This window comes from Eptesicus fuscus, chromosome 10, assembly GCF_027574615.1.
Source record: "Eptesicus fuscus isolate TK198812 chromosome 10, DD_ASM_mEF_20220401, whole genome shotgun sequence".
Classification (NCBI taxonomy): Eukaryota; Metazoa; Chordata; class Mammalia; order Chiroptera; family Vespertilionidae; genus Eptesicus; species Eptesicus fuscus.
This window is the reverse complement of record NC_072482.1, coordinates 83,453,014-83,476,445: the sequence shown is the minus strand read 5'-3', so window position 1 is coordinate 83,476,445 and position 23,432 is coordinate 83,453,014. Positions and strand designations below refer to the sequence as shown.

At 37.2% G+C, this 23,432-nt stretch overlaps 1 protein-coding gene and 1 pseudogene across 1 annotated transcript in view; one reads left to right on the top strand and one right to left on the bottom strand.

Annotated features, from left to right (window-relative positions):
- Positions 1–23,432, top strand: part of CLVS2 (clavesin 2) — a 60,975-nt gene that overhangs the window by 9,359 nt on the left and 28,184 nt on the right. Inside the window, exon 2 of the mRNA XM_008138708.3 lies at positions 2,849–3,023. Within this exon, the coding sequence (XP_008136930.1) occupies positions 2,849–3,023 (175 nt within the window). The remainder of the gene's footprint in view (positions 1–2,848; positions 3,024–23,432) is intronic.
- LOC103283900 (40S ribosomal protein S29-like) lies at positions 7,598–11,397 on the bottom strand (annotated as a pseudogene).

The window sequence follows — 23,432 nt, the reverse complement described above, 5'->3', positions numbered from 1 at the left end:
GCAGTCAGCTAGGATGTTTTTTACGATTATTTTTTTAAACTTATACATTAATATTATTTATATAAATATAATTTAATTCTTTTATTTTTTTTGGAGCAAGATCTAAAGTTTTAAGACTTGGTGAGATTTACTCTTGAAAACTTTGCAAACCTGCTTTTATTCCATTGCTGATCCTGAGATCTGTCTTATTTTAGTTCTGTTGGAATCATAATATGCATATAAATTTTTCTTGACTTAGACACAGTTTTATAGAACCGTATTTAAAGTGGGTTACTTAAAACAAATTGCCTCTTATTTTCAGCCCTTCCTGGTGTCATGATTTATTCTTTCTATGTACAATGCATCATCCTTCCAAAACTTACTTTCGATTCAAATTTTACTTAATGCTACTTTGGTATTAATGCTCTTCGGTATTTTTATAGGTGACACAAGAATGATCATAATGAGAGAAAAGTTCTAAGTTGAACTTTTCTAATTTCTTATTTTTATTACTGTGATATTATAAACTTCAGGAATTAAAATGAATATTGCTTAAAGGAGGGTCTACATTTTAGCCAGAAATATAGCTTTCTTGCTCCAACTTCCCATAGGCTTTTGGTCATAACATTGTGTTAGGTCATTATATTTAAAAAGGACATAGGCCAACCATGAAGTGACAGATAAGGTATTCAGCCATACATGTTTCACAGTTTAAAAAATATACATACAATATATATATATATTGATTTCAGAGAGGAAGGGAGAGGGAGAGAGAGAGAGAAACATCAATGTTGAGAGAGAATCATTGATTGGCTGCCTCCTGCATGACCCCCCACTGGGGATTGAGCCTGCAACTCCGGGCATGTGCCCTTGATGGGAATTGAACCCAGGACCCTCAGTCCACAGGCTGATGCTTTATCCACTGAGACAAACTAACTAGGGCCATATTTCACAGTTTCAAAGATGAATAAGTAATAGAGCTCTACAAAAATTTTATTATCTTATATATTTAGAAAGTATTTTAGGATACCATATCCTTAGGACTATAAATAGCCTATATACCATCCAGAGATTTAAAAAGAACCCGTTGATCCTTGCCTTTTACAATAGTAATAAGCTATCTAAAGATCATCATTAAATTTTAAAGTAAAAGATTAAAACAAATATTCTTTAGTTCTGATTATACCCTGCCAAGTATGTCCAGGCTCACACAGCTAATGAGGGACAGGGAAGCAATTCATCTTGAAATCTTCTGACACCATGCTCTATGCTTGCTTAAAGCTGGGATCCAAGAGAGATCCTATTCCATACTACTGCACTAATTTTTCAGATGAAGAATGAGGCCCAGAGAAAGAAGTCATCTGAACTTTTGTTGTCAATGATTCCTTTCTTTCTGCAATACTATGCTTTCTCCATTCTCCTCCAAATGTTGTTAGAAGTAAAAATAGAACTATTTCCTCATATGTACTCATTGTCTCATACTGTGAGTGAACATTTAGTGGAAGTCAGCTTATCACTTCCACTAAATACCCATGATTTCACTTCTAATCCATCCCACCTCCTTCTGAGGTCAAGATTTCTTTCTGTAACTTTTATTGAACACCTGAATGTCTGAGGAGAAAAAAATCACACACAAAAAACTCGAGATGCAGGGTGCTCAAAAATGGAAATGATTAACACATTCCATAATTTTGTTGCTTCCTCTTAAAGTGCTAGAATTCTTTTTTTTTTTTTTTAGAATAATTATCTCATTTTTCTCTCAGCTCTGGTTGCATTACCTTCTTCACTTTCTTGAGTTTAGGGATCTGTACGTTTTTGATTCTGGGATTTTCAACCTTGAGCTCCTGAGTTTAGAATCTACTTCTTCAGGTATTTAATTGCTATTAGATGAATGTACTATAGGTTCTATTCCAGACTCTTCATTTTCAGCCATCCCCAACTGCATCTTCTTTTTGCATTATATTGTTTATTCAGGCTCTGAAGCTAGAATCTGTGTGTCCTCCTTTACTTTTCCATCATATTAGTCTCCATATTTAATTAAGTGTCAAATTTTTACAAGTTTACTTCTGAAATACTTCTCAGATTTGGCTTCTAATCTCCATCCTTACCTCCACCGCCTTCATCAGTCCACAGTCCACCACCTGTACTGTTTTTACTCTCTAATCTTGTCCATTTTACAGGAATGTAAAGAGCATTTATTGGATTTTTACAATGTGCCAGACACAGTACTAAGGTGCAAGTCAGAAAAAGTTAGAGACCCAACCCCTGAATTCGGAAGGCCTGCATTAGCATAGACAGTTAAATTTCCCCCTTTGTACTCATTGATGTTCCTTTCTTTCTGTCTACATACCTCTTCTTCCTTCTTTTCTTTTATTTTTATGAAAACTCAATACAAGAAATTAAAATATGCTGACAGTTTTACCCATAGTTGTTCAAATACTAGTACTATTCTTGTTTATTGTTGAGACTCCTCAAATCTTATTCAGAAAATTTTCAAATATGCACATATGAGATGTCAGTATTACTGAGAGCATTCCTGAGCTATTTAAAAAGGTACCATGCCTAATTCTCAGAGTAGTTAAAATGAAATTTTAGAAAATGATAGGAAGGCCTTGAGGTAAAGTAAATGGCTGTGAAATACGAAGAGAACCATAGTATATCCCAAAGCATGATAGTTTGTTTTGGCAGAATGCATGCTAAATTCGAACATGTCGCCTGAGTGCCACAAAACAAGTTGCTCTTAAAATAATACTTTTGAACAAAATCATCTCCTTAAGATTTCTTAGGTATTTTCAGAGTAGTTTTTAGTGTGCTAAAATCTTCCCACAGTGGTTATCAGATGTAATGAGGACTTTTCTGTTGCTTATAGGTACACACTGGTGGACATTTTACGTGCCATCTTGCTGTCTTTAGAAGCCATGATTGAAGATCCTGAGCTCCAAGTAAATGGATTTGTTTTGATCATAGACTGGAGTAACTTCACCTTCAAGCAAGCCTCTAAACTTACCCCCAGCATGCTGCGATTGGCTATTGAAGGCCTTCAGGTAAAAGTTGACAAATTATCCACTTTCTTGGTCTCCCATGTTTGACTTATCTAATCTGTTAGAATAGCAAAATGTCTTACTTAAGGAATAAAAAAAAAATTTTTGTATAGTTTTCAAGCGCAGACATTAAAACACTAACTGGACAAAGGATTTTAGAAGAAAAAGGATGTGGGCCTTTTCATAGATGAGAATTTGTAATACTTGGCATAAGCCCTCATTATGCCTAAACATAAATATGATAACGTGAGATTTTTATCTTGATAATCAGAACAAGCAACATCTTTTGAATTTTAATTATTAACTCTTTAGGTTTGTTTTTGTTTTTTTTTTTCTTTTCTGTGTGTATTAGTTTATTAGTTAAAGGTTTGCTTCCTTATTTCCTTTAACCTGGTGAATTTGGAATATGATGGCATGTTGCCTAAAAACGGTTGGAAAGCCAATCAACATATTTTTGATCTTTAAGCTATGGAACCACTGTTTTGAGTTACTTTTCTAGACTTAATTGGGGGTTTTGTTCTTTTTTGTGTGTGCAAGGGCTATCGCTTAGAATTTACATAGGAATGGTGCATCTTCCAGTAAATGACATTTAACTGATTGGGAATTATAAAATGGAAAAGCAATTATTATTTAGTGGTATGTGATAATTAGCTGATGGCTGATTACAACCTAAAAACGAGCCACTTCTCCAGGCAGCAGAACAGCTTAACCTGTTTGAATTCACAGTTTGAGTTTTGCCTCGGGAGTGAATAAGACACCCTGGTCCCTTTTCTCTGCATAGGCTTTTTCTGGTACACGTTTCCTGACTTGCTTTTGGTGAGTCACCCTGTCTTACCTTGAACAGTACTTTTCTTTTTTAAAACTCCATAGAGACAATTAATAAGGTTGGGAGAGGGCACAGGATAATGCCTATTCGGAAATGTGTAGAATGTGCCCAAATGCACATGTGGAATGTGCCCTGTTGCCTGCAGAGTATACAGTGGTTTTTATCTTGTAAAGAAAATTGGTTACCACCAACCGTGTTGCTTAACACAGGATGGCAACCTAGCTCTTTAGACTTGTTATCACTGTTTAACCTGCGTCTTCTCTCTGCACTAGCAGTAGAGTAGGCCTTCCGCTGCATGAGGGACTGGGGAACTCATATCATTCCCATGAAACTTAAAAAAAAACCACTTCTAAGATAGACTCCGTGCTTTGCTATTTGCCAACTTACACACTGTATGGAGCCATTTAGTAGTAAGGCGCGAAGTCCTTGCGGAAGAAAAATGGAAAATTCAGACTGTTTGGGAGCTTCCCTATTGGCCATGGCCACTATCGGAACTTCTGTAAGTGCCAGGGGCAGCATGACAGGAGCTGTAGTCAGATGGCACCTCTGTGCTTGTGCTGGAGAGGGAAGCGGCCCCGCCCCGCAGGGCCTGTGCTGGCTGCCTCATCTCCGTTCCCCACAGATGTTTCAGTCTCCTTTTCCTTCTCCCAGGACTGGGATCGAGGAAGCAGGGGTCGTGCTTTCTGGTTGTTGGTTGGGAAGCCACTTACAATAAGTGAATGCTTCCTGTCAATCGATTTGACATGTTATTCACCTTTCAACTCAACGTTTTCTTCAGTTCAGATTGATTTTTTTAAATGCTCTATATCTATGTCTATATGCGTCTCTGTCTCTGTCTGTACTGTATCTAAAATTATAGTGGTAATTCTGAACAGGATTACAAGATGTGCTAAAAATGTTCCATTGTAACATGCATGATTTCATATTTAGTTTTATACAGAAGTTACATTTCCTGACTTTTCTAATGAAGTCTCTGTTTCTTTTGCATTTACCGTGTGAGAAGTATTATTGTCCATTGATATATACTTCATGCAGAACATGGATAAACTTATTTTTGAGACTGACATAAGACCATAAAACATTTGAATTAAAGATATATACACAATTTTTGGTCACTAAACATGACTAATACCATCATCAAGACAACCAACACCACCACAACAATAAATAACCTCCAATACCCGTGTCAGGGAAATTGAGAGGTGATAATATTTTTATTTATTTTTCCTTTTTTTGATGTGAGAATATTTTTAGCAACTCTGTGATGGTTTATTCTATGTCATAATTCTACTATAACATGTTATTTTTACTTAGGCACACATAAAATATATTCTAGGGAATTGAACTCAAAATAAGAAAAGCTGAAGATGTCAGTGCCAGAGTGGAAACTTACTTGAATGAAGTGCATTATTAATGGGATGTAACTGTGTTCTGAAGAGGTCCCATCTCTCTTTTTCTTGAGGTTACTGCATAACCTCTCTATCTGCACACACAAATTCCCTTTGCCTGAAGTGAAAGAGTACTTTGAGTGACTTAGTTAGCGATAGCACCTGATACCTTGGATATGGACACACACTAGTAGACCATTGCTAGAAGATACCCCTGTGATCACAGTACCAGGTCAATAGAGAGACAATGTGGAAGGGTGAAAACAAAATGGGCTTTAGGGGCAGACAGACCTGGGTTTGGATGACAACCCTGCCACATATCAAATATTTGGTAAATTCCTAAACTTGTTTGAATCTTTGTCTATTCATTTATAACAAATTTAAAGTATTATATTAGAAATCATACATCTTGTACCCAGCGGGTGATATCGATGAGCAAAGTAATCAGCGTGCATGAGCTAATTTTTTTTAGGTGCCATATTGTTCTGCATATGTGCTGGTTTTCTCACAATTCAGTGACTACCTAGACTGTGAAGACCTAAAGTTAATTGCCTTTGGGAATCTGAATGATCTCATATTTTGCTTTTAATGCTCAGATTGTAGATACACAGATTGCATTTTAAAAAATTACTTCACTGTGTGGTTAAATAGCGTCTAGATATGTTCATGTTAGATGCCAAGTAAAATAATTTTTCATGTTGGAAGCCAAGTAAAATTGAAATGGTTTCATCTAGTGAAAATTAATCTTTGTTTCTTTTCAGAGAAGCTCCGGGCATAGTTGAAATGGTGATGAGTGTGGAGATATCCTTGGCCTTGAGAGTTGAGCTAGAGTTTGCTAAGTTGAGTAGGACAGGAAAAGCATTTTGGGCAGGGAAACTTTTGGGAAGTGCTTTTGAAGGAACAAACAGCTACAAGGGGTTGAAAGTACACGATAAATCTGTATTGATCTGGTTAGAGTAACACATGAATTGAGGTGAATGGCCAGAAATGAGTGGGAAAAGCAGGCTGAGCCTTGGCTCCATGGATAGAGGATGGCATGCTGTGTGGATTGGCCCGGGTTCTCAGACATGAGGAAATTTGGGACAAGAGAGTGACTTGGTCACTCCTCTGCTTTAGGAAGATCTTTTGGGTAGAAGAATGGGCTTGTATAAAAAGAGGGAGGGGTTAGATCTAGTTTGAGATCCCCCAAACTGTCCTGGAGGTAAGTATATGGATTCCATTTTGTAGGACAGGAAATGAAACTTCAGAGAGTTTGACACTCAGATTTTCTCAACTGACATCAAGGCTTGAGTCCAGCTTGGCTGACTCCAAAGACCAATGCCTTTCCTGAATCTTGTTTCAATTGTTTCCAGGGCTGTGTTTAAGAAAAAGTAGATAAGCTCAGTTTATTTTTATTTTTAATATATAATTTTTATTGATTTCAGAGAGAAAGGGAGAGGAAGAGAGAGCTAGAACTATGAGAGAGAATTCTTGATTGGCTGCCTCTTCCTGCACGTACCCCACTGGGGATCAAGCCCGCAACCTGGGCATATGCCCTGACCGGAAACTGAACCCTGACCTCCTGATTCATAGATCGACGCTCAACCACTGAGCCACCACGGCTGGGTGATAAGCTCAGTTTAGAGCAAGCATGTCAAACTCACGGCCCATGGGCCACATGGTTTGTTTATTTGGCCCATCTTAGCCTTTGAGTTTGACATGCTTGGTTTAGAGTAACTCCCCCTCCCCCCATGCCAAAGTCTCACTTGTTAATACAGGTGAAATTTGTTTATTGGGATAAACAAAGCAATGCTAGCTGGCCTTGCACATTTTTTTGACACTAAGTGGCAGAACCATTTCCCCCCCTTCATTTTTTTTTGGAATAAAATATTCAGGCTTCATTGAAAAGAAAAGAGAAAGAGAAAATTGTCCCGCTAATTACAAAAAGTTAATTGATTAGGGTAGTTATAGCAACAGGAAGCATCTTAGAAAATCAATACAAGATTAAGTGGATGTAACTCATAGACTAATATATCTGCCTGGGAAGCCAATTAAAACATGAAATGTTTGGAAATATCTGGAAAAGCTTAGACTTTTTGGATTTACAGAGAACTGATGTGCTTTTAATATATTTTGGTCACAGTTGCTCTATTTTTATTTTTTTCTTAAATATTACCATGCTTAAAACCCTTTAATAATGAAAAACTCAAAATCTCTTATGAATCCAGGATCTCTTATTTGTGAATTTAAAAAAATTATCCAAGCCCTATATGTGTATATTTACTGTTATTCCCCCTCAGCTCTGTCCTGCCTTGTTTATGCTTTTGCTTTCACAGTCTCCCAGGAATTTCCAAACTCTATAAGCTGAAAGGTACATAATGTCGTCAAGATGTGGGTCTCTTGGCAAGGGGTTCAGCTGAAACAGAGATTTGAATTGCTACATTGAGACTCAGATGTAGGGCCATCACAAAGTGCCTAAATCCGTGCCAGATATTGTAAGGGCCCTTCATACAACCAGGACTTGTGAGAGAACAAAGAATATGTAATTAATTCACAGTACTTAATGGGGTCCTTTCTTTTGACTCAAGGGTTCAGTGTTACAAGCAGCCACCAATCTGCTAGATCTGAGAGCTCTGGTCATTCATGTGGAAGGCAGAAAGTGCTGCTGCTAAAATTCTGGGCTCTGACTGTTTGGAAGCTCAGTCCTACGTAGGGGATCTTGCCAAAAACAGAGAACAGACTAATGACTTGGAACATCATTCTCCAAGGCTAGCGGGTGAGGAGCTTCATTAACTTCTCTAGCATTAGCTTATTCAGTCCTCCAAATCCTACTCATAATCTCCGGCAGCTTTGAAATTGCACTCGTGGTGTGTGTGTGTGTGTGTGTGTGTAGGATGGTTAAGGGAGAATATTAAAGAAGAACAGTGTGAGATATTAAGTAAATTAGGGATTCATAATAAAACAGAAGGACTCTGTGCTCTGCAGCAGTTGTTCTTTGCAATGGTCGTTAACCTGCCAGGAGTTTGCAGACTTAACAATGCTCTGGACAATACATAGTAGAAAGCTTTTGCATGCAAGCTACCTGGTAAACTTAGGGCAGCATTATGGTGCACTGGTGGGGGAGGGTTGAAACAATGCCTATCTTTTTTGAAAAGGAACACACAGACTCAGGAACTGTAGTCAGTCAGACAGCCTGGAGGTGGGAGCATTTCAGTCCCACATTTTGTATGCACAGGCAGAACCGTATTGAGAAACAGTGACAAGGACAGTGTGTAAAAAAAGTGACATTTTGTTCATCACATGCATAGCTGTCTGAGCGAAGTGTGCTTCCTTTCAGTTGCTTCTTAACCTAAAACAAAATGAGTGAAGACTAGAGTATTGCTTTATTTCATAATGTGAGAATGTGGTAGTTTGGAAGTCCTCTTTTAAAAATTTCTTTTTGTTAATCCTCAACCGAGGATATTTTTCCACTGATTTTTAGGGAGAGTAGAAGAGAGAAGGAAAGACAGAGAGAAACATCGGGTGAGAGAAACACATCTATTGGTTGCCTCCTGCAGGAGCCTGGACCAGGGCCCAGGCCGGGGAGGAACCTGCAACTGAGGTATGTGTCCTTGACTGGAATCGAACCCGGGACTCTTTGGTCTGCAGGCTGATGCTCTATTCACTGAGCCAAACCAGCGAGGGCAATTTGGAAATTGTTTTAAAAGCTGACAATAGGTATGTAAAAAACTATTTATAATACTTAGTTTACCAAGCAGGTTAAGGATGGTATATGACCTTTGATAAAAGGCTATACTAGTACATATATATGTGTGTGTGTGTTTGATATAGATACATATGTATGTATATGCCACTATTTTTTCTTATATTAGAATTGCTGTTTATTTTCTTTGATTAGCTGCTAAATGTGTTTAAAATGTCTAGTTATTAGAAGTAGGTGTCAGCCTTGAGAAAACAAAGAGATGAGTGCTCTAGAGTTATTTAACACATACTCAATTAGAGAATATCAATAATTAGCAATAACATGATATATCGCTGCACTTTCAACCACTGAAAAAGAGACTAGTTATCATTTTGCTTCCAGTATCCAGATAATTGAAGCAACAAACAGCAAGAAGCAAATAACAATCTTTTGGTTTGAGTCATTGAGATAACGATAAATGGATAGAAAATAATTATCCATAATGAAAAACCGATGAATAATATGAGCTATTCTGCATTTCATTTTATTGGCTATGTTTAGACATGTCCTTAACTAACGAACAAAAAAAAGATGAATAACTGCAAGTTCTCTCTCATTCTTTTTAGCAACAATGTAAATGCATCTTGATATATCATTCGTTTCCAGCAGAACATCATGGTCTTTGTAATTTGTGATCTTAATTCTCTGTGTATCATAAAGTTGTATGGCCACAAGTACTTTTCATTAAACTTTTCATTTTTACTCTAAGATTATGGTACATTCATATACAGTTGTAAGAAATGAAACACAGATATCTCATATATGTTTTCCTCCATGATTGTACAAAAACATTGTACAATCTTGTAACCAGAATGTTAACATCACTATAACCATGATAAAAGCCTGACTGTCAACTCGGCCTTCTCTGACACCACACATTACAGCCTGGTGAGCGTGGTACTCTCAGCTCACTTCTTTTTTTTAAAAAAATTCTCACCCAAGGATATTTTTCCATTGATTTTTAGAGAGAGTGGAAGAGAGAGGGAAAGACACACAGAGAGAAACATCAATGTGAGAGAGAGAGACATCAATTGGTTGCCTCCTGCATGCACCCTGACCAGGGCTAGGGCTGGAGAGGAGCCTGCAACCGAGGTATATGCCCTTGACAGGAATCGAACCCGGGACTCTTCAGTCGTCAGACCAAAGCTCTATCCACTGAGGCAAACCAGCTAGGGCTCTCAGCTCACTTCTTGCTCTTTGCTGGTGTGGGTAGGTGTTGAAGTCACATTTTTATTTTTCTTGTGATATTTAGCCAGAGTGCAGTAGTTATTGCCTACATTTTTTGTATGTTGCTAGTATGCACCTTTTCTGATTCTTTGTCCAGGAGAGCAAGCTTTTGTAAAAGCTTTTTTTGAGGTCTGTGCTCATTGGAGTTTTCATTTGCGTTTCCTGAGTTCTAAATCTGGGATATATGAGGCAAAATCAAATCCAGGCAACTTACCATCACGTTATTCTTTGGGTCCAAAGGTCCTTACCTGGTCTGTCTTCTTCTCTTCATCTCTCATAGTCTTCTTGTATCTGTTTTATATACTATAATACCCAGGTTTTTAAGTTCTACTTAATAAGAAAAATAGGGGAAATTAAAACTATGTCATCTTGTTGGAAGTGGAAATCAAAAGCACATGTATTTTTCATCTCCCAACATTTTATCAAATATCTGACATAATGTTACTCTGCCTCATTCAGTTTTCAATGCTGTTGTAAATTTATTATAGGTTTACTGTTTACTGTCACATTTGTGGAGAAAGGTGAGGAAATTGTGCTTATTCAGTCCACCATATTGACTTGGAAGCTCCTTAACACCTAAAAGCCAATCATTATCTACTTTATGATAACAGGATAATAGAAATGAAGATAGAAATGAAGTCATGAGTCATCATTTTACTTTTGCATGAGACTATAGGAAAGAAATTCTTATGTTCCTATATGGTAATAGTTCTTTGTTATTATGTTCTTTAATCTAAATCTCCAGAGATATTTTTTCTGGAATGAAATATGGAAAAAATGTATTTCCAAGAATCAAAATTCTAATGGATATACTCATAGATCTTTTTTTTTTTTTTTTTTACCAGAGTTCAGCATGAATACTTTTATATACCTGGGGGAAAATAAGCAACAAATTTTAAAGATGAATTCACTGAGAATATAATAGTAACTTTTATAAGGATATTTCTATAACTATATCACTATTCCATTTACATTAAAACACTCATAATTGCAGTGTACAAAGAGCTAACATTGTTTCTGTGGTAATGAACCACTTAAGGAAGTTCACTTAGGCCAACTTAATGAAGCCTATATCCTTTGCATACTGACAGAAACACTGTTGGCCAACACGGAGGCCATATTTCCAGATCAAACTGAGCTGGTTTCAGTTTGGAAAGAACGAGGACCCTGGCCAAATTTTCTCTGATGGCTGCAGTAGAGCTGCTGGTGACCCATCTTGCTCTCTTTTATAGAACAAAGCAAGACGGGGGGAGGTATTCTTGCAAATCAGTGTAGGAAGACATAACTTAAGTCTATAAGTATTAGAAAACCAGGTTTATTTGCAAATGGGTAGTGATTCAGTAACCTTTATTGCCTGGTTTCAGAAGAAGACCTCAAAGAGACGCCTCTGGTCAGTCCATTGTCTCTCCTAAGGTGGCTAAGGAAAGCACATTTCACTCCACTGGGACAATAATGGCTTCCTACAACTGGTAGACATTCCAGTGTCTAAAGCCTGCTTTTTCAACCTGGGGTAGATGGTCAGCATTGTAGTGGGATACTGCTACATGCTGAACTTAGAGATATAATTTAGTCAGTGTAAGGAGAGTAAAAACATACCTTCATAAATAATAAGAGGCTGTTTTATAGTTTCATAAGTAGTTAGATCTGGAAAGGACCTTAACTCAAAGGAGAGCTAACATGACTTCAACGCTGTGGAAACTATCAAAGGAGGCTTTGGCTGACCTGAGCAGCACCATGGAGAGCTCCGGAAATTCCATTGTTGTGGTTTATTTTCTTTGCAGCTTGGGTTTTCTCTAGCCTCTCCTCTACTTCTTAAAATAGGTTGCAATCCTCACAGAAGTCCAGGTTTCCTTCATTATCTCTGAGTCCCATAACTTATGCGTTTAACTCCAGGCTACATTTTTCACGTGGCCCAAGGTTCTCCTTTTGGGACTTCTTTTTTCTCTATTATTAGCTCCTGCTTTGGAATTGTTTACTGGCAGCTCATGTATCAGCATTGAAATTAAAACTGTCCTCTCCCTTTTCTTTCCTCTTGGAGGCTTCTCCAAATGAGACTTATAATCTAATTGTAAAACACAAATCATTCTTAAGGTGAGTGAAGGGACATTGATTTGTATCTTGAGGCCATGTAAGGAAGAAGGAGATCATCTTCTTTGCCCAAGCAAACTGCTGGGAAAGAAATGTCTTCATGACCTGTTTTCTTCATAGAGAGTTGTTTGGAGAACAATTATAAAGGATATAGTTGAAAGCAAAGTGATCTTTCCTCTTGACAATTGCTAGATTAGGTCAAAGTTTAGAATCAAGCATTCCCGGGCTTACAGCTTGCATCTGCCACATCCAGATTTCAATTTTAGATAAATTACTTAATCGACCTCACTCTTTGTCATCTCATCTAAAAACTGGGATTAACACCTTCCACCTGGCATTATTATGAGGATTAAGCAAGATAACATACATGAAAGAGATTGGCATGATACATAGTGAAAGCAATTGGTTAAAGTCAGCCCTTCCCATGCACTTCTTTCCTGCCCTGTGATCAAGAATAGGATCTAAGTAAACGTACAAAACAAGATTATTCTTTTAGACCAAAATATGATTATTATACAATGCACTGTAATTAATCAGCCTAACTTGGCAGCTCATACAAAACTGACTGACTGAAGTTATGTGGGATGAAAGCCTACCCCCGCACTTTTTGTAAATTATGAGACACTGTAGGCAATTTTCTCCTGAAAGTTTGTAGTCCCTGCCTTTGTTCTTCCAGGTTGTAAGATAGTGATTAAATATAGTTATAACAAGTATTGGTGCTCTATAAGATACAGAACTTATTGGGTCATTCCTAGAATATAAGGCTCCTGGGATTTTCACTCTTTGGAATATCACAAATATTTTATGTTGAAACCGGTTTTGTAAAGAAATGATTCAGGTACATATATCTCCTCACTGTTCTCAACTAGATAATAAGCTCCTCAATGGCAAGGACAATATTCACTTCTGCTAAGTAAGTCACCAGCTGGCTGGCAAGGAGGGTCATATCACTGGTTCTGGGTGGACTACAGGCATATCATAGAACTGCAATTCTTATAACTCTCACGTGGTGAAATAGGATGGGTACTCTTGGGAGAGCATACACTGAAGGGTGCAATGTCTCAGGTATTTGAGAGATTCAAGGGAAATAGCCAGTCGGAGAAAAATAAGTATCACATGATCTCACTCTTATGTGGAATCTAATAAACAAAATAAACTGATGAACAAAATAGATCCAGAGACATGGAAGCATGGGATAGACTGATGAATCTCAGAGGGAAGGGGGTAGACGGTACAGGCAGAGATTAACCAAAGAACTTATATGCAAATATGCATAGCCTATGGACACAGACAATAGTGGGGTAGACCTGGGTGTGTGTGGATGTGTGGTGGAGGGGTGAAAGGGGGGACACATGTAATACTTTCAGTAATAAAGATAAAATTTATAAAAAGGATTATGGGAAAGAGAGGATACATTAGAAAAGTCAGTGAAAGGACTTCCTGAGCAATGGGTATGATAAGATTCAGAAATAATGGCCATATATGGCATTTAACGATAAAAATATGTTGAATATAATTATTATAATGAGTGGCAAGGTAGGAGTGACAGTCATATGGACCTGATTTTCAGGGAGCTATGGATGTCATAATTAAATGGTGTTTCCATGGGGAAGTTGGATAGGGAAACAATAAATATTGCTTCAAATATTCAACCTAAAGAAATGAAAAGGAATGAAGGCAGCTATCCCAGTATTGATAGACTACCATGCTTGGTTTCCTGACCTGGGCCAGTTCTCAGCCTCAGAATCCGTGAACCATTGGAAAATACAGATCTCCATGAAGAAGAATCTGCAACACCAAATTGTTTCTATGATGGATGATCTTTCAACTGTTAGGAGTAATGTTTGCAAAGAGTTTGTAATAATATGGATAATGGTTATGTATAATGTTAAGTGAAATATGTGTGATATAAATGTAAATATTACCACATTTATGTTAAAACATGTTAAAAATGAGAAGAAAATGCATTGGAACATAAATAGTGATTTTATGAGAGCAATTGGTCTATGGTGAAATTTTCTTTTTTCTACTTTTTGCAGTGTATGCATTTTACCTTTGGAAACATAGTAACCTATATAATAAAAGACTAATATGCAAACTGACCAAACAATGGAATGACTGGTCGCTATGACATGCACTGACCACCAGGGGCAGATGCTCAATGCAGGAGCTGCCCCCTGGTGGTCAGTGCACTCCCATAGGGAGAGTGCCGCTCAGCCAGAAGCCCAGAAGCCAGGCTCACGGCTGGCGAGCACAGCGGTGATGGCAGGAGCCTCTCCCACCTCTGGGTCAGTCGGACATCACCTGAGGGCTCCTGGACTGCAAGAGGGCGCAGGCTGGGTGAGCCGAGGGACCCCCCGAGTGCACGAATTTTGTGTACTGGGGCTCTATATTTTATAATAAAAAACTTTATTTAAAACATTCATACTATACTGCAGAACATAAAGCCAATTATTTGACAATTAAATATACAATGCTCCACGTTATAAATGTTAGTGTCTATTTTAAAATAATATTAACATAGTTTGATGAGTAAATTAATAGAATCTGACAGCTGCAGCTGCTCATCTTAAGAAAATTATGCAGTGCTAACACATATAGCTGTGATGGGTCACATTTAGGGACCACAAAGGAAATTTACAGCAAGACCCAGGAAAGCAGAGTCAGTTGAAATGTAAATATGCTTTGGAGTAATAAAGCATATAATCCAAAATATTATGCTAATATACTTGGCATGTACTAAACAGTTTTTGGTAGGAGTAAGGAAGTTAAATTCAGTCAGGCAGCCATCAATAAGCCCTATTTAAAAACACATTGTTATGCAAATCTAAATAAAATAGCCATAGATGAATTAAGTAAAAGACAAAAAAGTGGACACAATTGATATCTTGTAAAGACAATTATACTTTTAAACAATACATGTTAGTTCTGCCTGCCAGTTATATCCTTATATTATTAAAATCAATTCAATAAATGACAAACTAAATTTTACAGACAGAAATTCAGAAGTTCAGAGGAGGGCTTTATGGTGTATGGAATAAAATGATAGAATGGTTTTATGGAAGTGTTGGCTATGTAAAGAGACAAAGGAAAGGGAAGAGCAGACCTAAGGATAGAGGTGAAAATTAATAGATGTGAAGTGTTCATATATGGTGGACGAGAAAGATAAGCTGAAGAAAACTGACAGGTTGGGGTCAAAATGGAATGGATTTTAAATTTAAACTGCATATGAAGAATGGAGATCAATTTGTATTTTGAGTAGGAGAACAAATCATAAAAAATGAATGTGATGTTATTCATCTGTTCATGATTTCATCCTACAAATATCTGTTCAGTGGGATGATTTTAAAGAAAGAAGTTGGTAAAATGGGAAGTTAGGAGAGACTTTTATAGCAACCAAGCCCTGAGACTCAGAAAGTCCACATTAGTGGCAGGCTAAGTGATAATAAAAAATATTTTTTTTCTACCACATTTTTTTTTTCTTTTAAATTTTTGTGACCTTTCAATTTGGTTATTTCAAAAGACAAATCAGTGGCCTTGCCTCCAACTGGCACCTTGGACATGGTGATCGCAATTGTTTTTCTAAAACATGATCTTGTCACCAACCCATGTCTTTGCTCACGTTGTTCGCTTGTATAGATAGGAAGTAAGGGCTCTGTCATGCCGTGTAGACCAGAGCTCATCAAGCTTACTTTACAAAAACAAAAAAGAAGTTTTGGAAAGACGATAACTTGAAACCTAAATTAGAATGCTATTTAAAGATACCCTTGAAAAAAATAAATACGTTGTTATGGATGGTAAAATCGCTTGTGGAAAAGGTTTTGTTGAAAAGGTTTATGTATTTTCATTTGGTCAAGATCCAATGATAAATTGTATTTATGATATTAATGTACTGTGCATTTATAGAAGTTCAGAGGAAGGTTTTATGGTGTGTGGACTAAAATGATAGAATGGCCCATATCATTCTGTTTTAATGAAGTTAATTTTCTTCTAAAATCTGATCAAATGTTGGTAAGTTACAAATGATTATTTGTATACTATAAATATTTAAGGGTTACAGATATCTGATTGGTTTTCTTCTCCTATAGATTTTCTAGACTATTAACCAAGTTCAAGTGAATGGAAAGCTGTATGTTAAAATATCAGACAGCATCTTAATATGAACTTTCTAATCTAACAGGGAGGCTGTTACTTGGTATTTTATGTGATTCTGTATTGAGCTATTGGCCCCAAACAGATCTAAATCAGTTTTAGCAGCTTCACAATACAGGAGCACATGTTATGTCACATGCTGTAATGCAAAGCTTAGTGTATACATGTCTGGACTCAGAATCTTAGCATTTGAAGGAGACTTAGAGGTCACACGAGCCATCCTACGTACAACTATTACTATGGTAGTCTTTAGAGATGATTATGTAGCTTCTGTTTGTACTCATTCAGAGCCTGCCAGTGCAATGCTTTACCAGGCAGCCCAGTTATGTCTCAGAGTTTAGCCACAAAGATCTTGCTTAAATTCAGCTAAACTCTGACTCTTGCACCCAATTGGTCCTTATACCAACCAACTCTTGAACCCAGGATTAATGACACTCCACCAAATATACTGTCTTTCACACAACAGCATTTCAGAAACATAGAATATCTGTTTCTCTGAACAATTGAAGCACTCTGATATTTTTCATTTTATAGTTTTCTTTTCCAAATACCTATGGGCTGTCCCTCCATCCCTTTCTCTAAATAGTGTATCGTTTTGGATATCTTCTTCTAAATTCAAAACATTTTGTAAGTTTATCCCCAAGTTAAAAAAAATACTCCACATGTGTTTTATTAGTGTGGCAAATATACCCCACTATAAGAAAAGGATATTATTAAATAGCCAAAGGTGATGTTAATTAAAAATTACAAATGCTCTGTAAAAGAGTAAATAACATACTAAAGGGGAAGAAAGGAGAGAGCAATTATATTTTACCTAGGGAAAGGATTAAGAAAAAAGATTCATAGAAGATCATAGGAGGATTTTGATAGAAGGAAAATGCATTGTTAAAAGCATTATAGGTTGAGGAATACTTGGGGAAATAAACAGAGGTGAATATGAACATGATGCATCTGGGAATTGGCAAATAGGTTAATTTAATTATACTTAACATTCATAAAGAAATAAAGTAAGGTTGCAAAAGTTAGTTGTTACCTAATAGTAGAAGGCCATGAATGCCCCTCTAACACTGGAATTTGTTCTGTAGGTGATCAGTCAGGTTTTCGGGATAAGTGTGTTTTAATAGATAAATCTAGTGGTTCTGTGACAAAGAATGGATGAGACAGAGGCAAACATAGCAACACTTGCAACATGCCGTTTGTTTACTTTAAGCATGTCATCAGCTATAATTCTTTTTCAAAAAATTGAATTTATTGGGGTGACATCTAATCTAATAATAGACAAATATGCAAATTGACTGCACCTTCGCTACACCTAAGCCACGCCCACCAGCCAAGCCACGCCCACCAACCAATCAGGACGAGTATGCAAATTATCCCAACAAAGATGGCGGCTAATTTGCATATCAAGACAGTGTCGAAAGAAGCCAAGAGCTGCAAAAGGGAGTAAAGCTTCGAAGAAGCAAGCAAGCCAGGGGGGCGGGGGGAGGAGAAGGGAGGAGCGAAGTCAGGGCCGTGGGCGAAGGGAAACGGGGGCGGGGTGGAGGAGAAGGCGGGGCCGGCGGCAAGGGCGGAGCGGAGGCGGGGCCGGGGGCGAAGGGAAACGCGGGCGGGCTGGAGGAGAAGGCGGGGCCGGCGGCAAGGGCGGAGCGGAGGCGGGGCCGGGGGCGAAGGGAAACGCGGGCGGGCTGGAGGAGAAGGCGAGGCGGGCGGCAAGGGAGGAACGGAGGTGGGGTAGAGTGCAGCAGGAAATCCTATTGCAGGATTTTTCCTGCAACGGGAAAGCTAGTCTATATGATAAAAGCCTAAGCGACCCTTATGGCGGAACGACCAGAACGACCGGTCACTATGATGCACACTGACCACCAGGGAGCAGACGCTCAATGAAGGAGCTGCCCCCTGGTGGTCAGTGTGCTCCCTCAGGGGGAGCGCTGCTCAGCCAGAAGCCAGGCTCACAGCTGCTGAGCGCAGCGGCCGTGGTGGGAGCCTCTCATGCCTCCGCAGCAGCACTAAGGAGCAGTGAGCTGCGTGGTAAGGAGCAGCGAACAGGCGGGTGGTAAGTAGTGAGGGGTCCCGGACTGTAAAAGGGCTCAGGCCGGGCTGAGGGACCCCTCCACCCCAGTGCACAAATTTTGTGCACTGGGCCTCTAGTTGCTTAATAGAATTATATAGGTTTAAGGTATAAAATTCTACAGTACATCATCTGTACCACCTTAAGTCAAGTCTCCTTCTATCATCATTTTCCCCCCTCTTCACCCACTTCTACCTCCCCAACTCCTTCTCTCTGCCTGATGATGGAATTCATAGGTAGCAAGGAAGCTGTGTAATGAAACACAGATTGATGAGGTGGCTCTTGTCAAAAGCACTCTGAGAATACTTCTCATGAATCACCTCACGTGGAGACTGTTGTTAGACTTGAAGATGCATTATTCTTCCTTAGTGAGATGCTCATGACCTCTGCACACTGGACGTTTAGCAAGCCATTACAGAGAGAGCAGAGTCGAAGCTCTGCCAGACTCTGCAAATGCCAACTGTCATAAAGGCAGGAAGTTACAGTTAATCACCATCACAGTGTTGTCTTATAATATCCCTATGTCTCCTTTATGTCATTTTCTTCTTGTTTCTTTGACATAGGCTTATACATAGTCTGTTAATAAAAACGTGTGCAAGTTTAGTTCTTTTGTAGTTCACTTCTATCTTCCTGATCTTTGATCTCATCTCTGATCCTATGGAGCTATTATAAGAGACAGATAAGAGACTGGATTCTTGAATTCATTGTGTAGTGTTTAATCTGTGGAGTCTCAGTTATCCAAGAACCTTATCTCATATTCTGTTTTAATGTTCTCAATGCTATCTAGCAGCCAGAAGTAGGAATGAGTCATTTTAAAGTCAAGCTTTTTGCCGCCTAAAACTACTAGTTCAGACTTATTTACAAATGCTTGAGAATTGCTCACTCCCTGCTGGCTAGGCATAAAAGTCAGCCCTATCTTCAGTAACATGTTCTCCAGCTCTGCTTCCCTTTGTCTCTTTTCATAGCTCCAAACTGGACTTTGCTGTCCAGGTAATAAATGTTGGAGTGGAGTCAAGCTATGCAGATCCAAATAACAGTCCATTATTTCTTCTTTAATATCTGAGATTAAAACTTGCTCTGCTAAACTACCTGGAGTAAGTCCTAGGGACTTAAATCTTATTTTATTCGCTACACGTTAGGATGGGGTTGAATACTTTTGTAAGGAGCATCTTAATCTTGCCAGAAAGGTTATTGTTCAGTTCACAGAGCCGAGGAAAGATGAATTTATGCGGTGTTGGGTGTCTCTATGAGGCCACCTCTGTTTTCACAAGCAAATAGCAGTTCTAATTCCAGCTCACATATCTGCTAAAGAATCTGATGAACTTATAAGTGACTATTTCCAGGAGAGTGTCAGAGAGCACAACTTCAAATTCTGCTAAAACACCCAAAGATATATTTGCAATCCAGTAGTAGTACATGTTTTTATTGTATTAATCTTATTATTGAGTCTCTTGGTCTTATTTTTCCTTATTTATAGTTCAATTTGTAAATATTATATCATGTAAGATTTTTCTCTCTTCAAAAAAAAAAAAAGGGCTTATAATTAAAAGTAAAAGACCTTGCATGGTTGGTGTGGTTGAACGTCAACCTATGAACCAGGAGGTCATGGTTTGATTCCCAGTCAGGGCACATGCCCAAGTTGTGGGCTCGATTCCCGATGGAGGGCATACAGGAGGCAGCCAATCAATGATTCTCTCATCATTGATGTTTCTATCTCTCCCTCTCTCTCCCTTTCTGAAATAAAATATATATATATATATATATATATATATATATATATATATATTTTTATTTAAAAAAAGCAAAAGACCCACTAATTACTGTCAATATCTTATAGTTATCTTTCTATAGTATTTACTCATGATATTCATTCTATTAAAAAAATGAAGCTCATTCATTTTTTAGCCCAGTACTTTCTCTTCTAATTGGTTTAACTGCTTCCATGGCTATCATCCTGGATTTTTTAAATGTATAGTCTCTTGTTTAATATCTCTACTTCTTTCCCCTGTTTTTCATGCTATATTGCTTCTGTTTGATCCATTAGACTTTTATCTTCTCCTAGTCTAAAAATGCTTTAAAATAACTTATGTGATGGTGTGTTATTTTTTCTCCATGTCTTTTACTATTTAGATTTCATTTTCTTTAAAAAAATATTCATTTCCCATTATTTTTAATGAGGCCTGAGGGACAAGGAAGACAAATACATTTGCTCAGTCTGTCATTTTAAATCAGAAAATACTCATCTGCTTATAGATAATTTTATATATCATTGTAAGGCACCAAAGTGCTCGCTGGTAAAATATAGAGTATAAAAATTTTATTTCAACTAATTAGCAAAATCCATGGGAGGCAGGGATGTTGTTTTACTCACCCAAGGGGGTGGCAAAAAATGGGGCTTAACAAATGTTTTTTAAGTAAATATATCAACAATGAAATGTGATTTTTGTGTGTGTCTGAACTAAGAAGGTGATCAAGGTGTATGTTGGTTGTAGAGTGATTGAAGCAGTGTCACTGCAGTAGGAGTATTGTAGTATTTTCTTAGTTTGATACTTAGCTCTTGTCTAATATACAAATTTTGATCTCTTTCTCACTTAGTAATGAATAAAAAAGTTACACCAAAGTGGACTGAGAGATAGCTTTGAAACTATAATAGAGTTCATACTCAGCGTGACTAACAATAGCTTGAACTGAGCTTTAATATTTTAAATCTTTAAATTTCCTGTGCTCCAATTTTCTTAGTTATAAAATTATGATCATGCACTAACAGACTTGTTCAAGAGGTTATGGGCATTCTGTAAATTAAAAACACCAAAGATCTATTTGTTGAATATTGTTTCTTTATCTATGTCAGAGTGTTTAAAAATTATTTTTTAGTTGTATTTTTTCTTACTAATTTTTCTCAATTTTCAGACATGTATCTTTGACTCCTGATTGTGATTTATCTTTTTCATGCTGACATGATAATCATTTGTTTTGTTTTGTTTTGAAGGAAACATTTTAAACTAACATTTGGCTCATGAAATTGAAAGATTTAAAATGACAGTTAATCATTCAACTTTTTTTCTGGGGGAAGGAATTGTTTCCTTAAAAATTTTAGCAATGTTTATTTATCTTTCAAAAAGTAACATAGGGTTATGTCTGAGAAACATTTTAAATTTGTATTCTTAAAAGAAATATATTATGTTTCTTTTTGTGTCAAATCTATTTAGGAACAACAACATTATAGAGATAAATATTAGAATGTTGAACTAATAGACAGGTAGACACATAGATCAATGGAACAGAACAGAAAACCCAGATATAGCCTTACAAAATATGCCCAAATTATTTTTGACAAAAGTACAAAAGCATGTCAATGGAGAAAATATAGGTGTTTTTCTTTTTTTTTAACAAATAGGCAAAAAAAGAAAATTAATTCTGACTTAAAGCTCAAACCTTACTCAATATGGATTATGAAATGAAATTTCCAATACAAAACTATAAAACTTTTAGGAAAAAATGGAAGAAAATCTTTAGGGTCTATGGCCAAAAGCACAATGTATAAAAGAAAAAAATATAATAAATAAATGGAATCTCATGAAAAAACCCAACAAAAACAAAAACAAACAAACAAAAAAAAACAAATGCTCTGTGAGACACTCCCTTTAAAGAATGAAAAGACAAGCTATAAAGTGGGAGAAAATATTTGGAAATCACGTACCCGAGAAAGCACTTTTATCTGGGAAATATAAAAAACAAAAACCCAATAATGAAAAGAAACTCAATAGTAAGATGAACAAAATACATGAACAGGTATTCACTGAGAAGGATATTCAGATGACACATAAGCAAATGAGGACATTCAACATCTTTGCCATTCGGCAAATGCAAATAAAGCCACAATGTGAAATCAGCATCACTACATACCTAACAGGATGGCTAAAATTAAAAAAGAAAAAGTGAAGATACTAAAGGATGCAAAGAGGAGGAGAAACTGGATCTCTCTTGCCAAAGGAAATGTAAAATGGTATAGGCACTCTGGCAGTTTTCTGTAAAACGAGACATGCAGCCAGGTAACACAGTAATTGCTCTCTGGAGCATTTATCACAGAGGAAGGAAAACATACGTTCACACAAAAACCTATATAGGAATATTCTTAGCTTAATAACCCTAAACTGGAAACAACCCAGATGTCCTAAAACAGGTGAATGGTTAAAACTGTGGTGCATTCATACCATGACATATTACTTAGCAATTAAAAGAGGGGGAAAAAACTATTGATACATGCAATAATTTTCTGCATATCAAGGACATTATGCTAAATGAGAAAACCTGTTCTCAAAAGATTATATAATATGAGTCTCCTTATATTAAATTTGCAAAATAACAAGTGATAGAGATGGAGAATGGATTAATGGTTACCAGAGGTTAGGGGTTGGGGTCAGATGGGTTGGGGGTGATTCTGAAGGGGTAGTGCGAGGGAGCCGTGTGGTGATAGAACATTTCTGTGTCTTGAATCTGGTGATGGTTACACAAAGCTACAAAAATGATACAATTGTGTAGAAGTACATACATTCACACTCATGTTTACATATATAAACATAAGCACAGATAAGACCCATGATGAAGGAAAGGGAAGTGGATGGTAGAACAAAAGGAATATCATCAAGACCGATTCAATGGCACACCACCTGGAAGGTGGGAAGAGCGTTGAAGATAAAGATGTTGGAGAAAAGGTGAAGCGCTCGTGTTTTATCTCCAAAATCTCTTGTATCTACCTAAATTGTAACTCACAGTTAAGCCATAGTCTAAAGAATCGAGAGTGTTTAAAAATTTATATAGATATACATATTTCATATACTTCAGTGTTTAAAATGACATGCATTGCCCCAGTCAGGTTCACATGTTATGTAAAACAGGTATCTACCAGTTTTGTCACTGGTTTCAGAATTGCATTCACTAA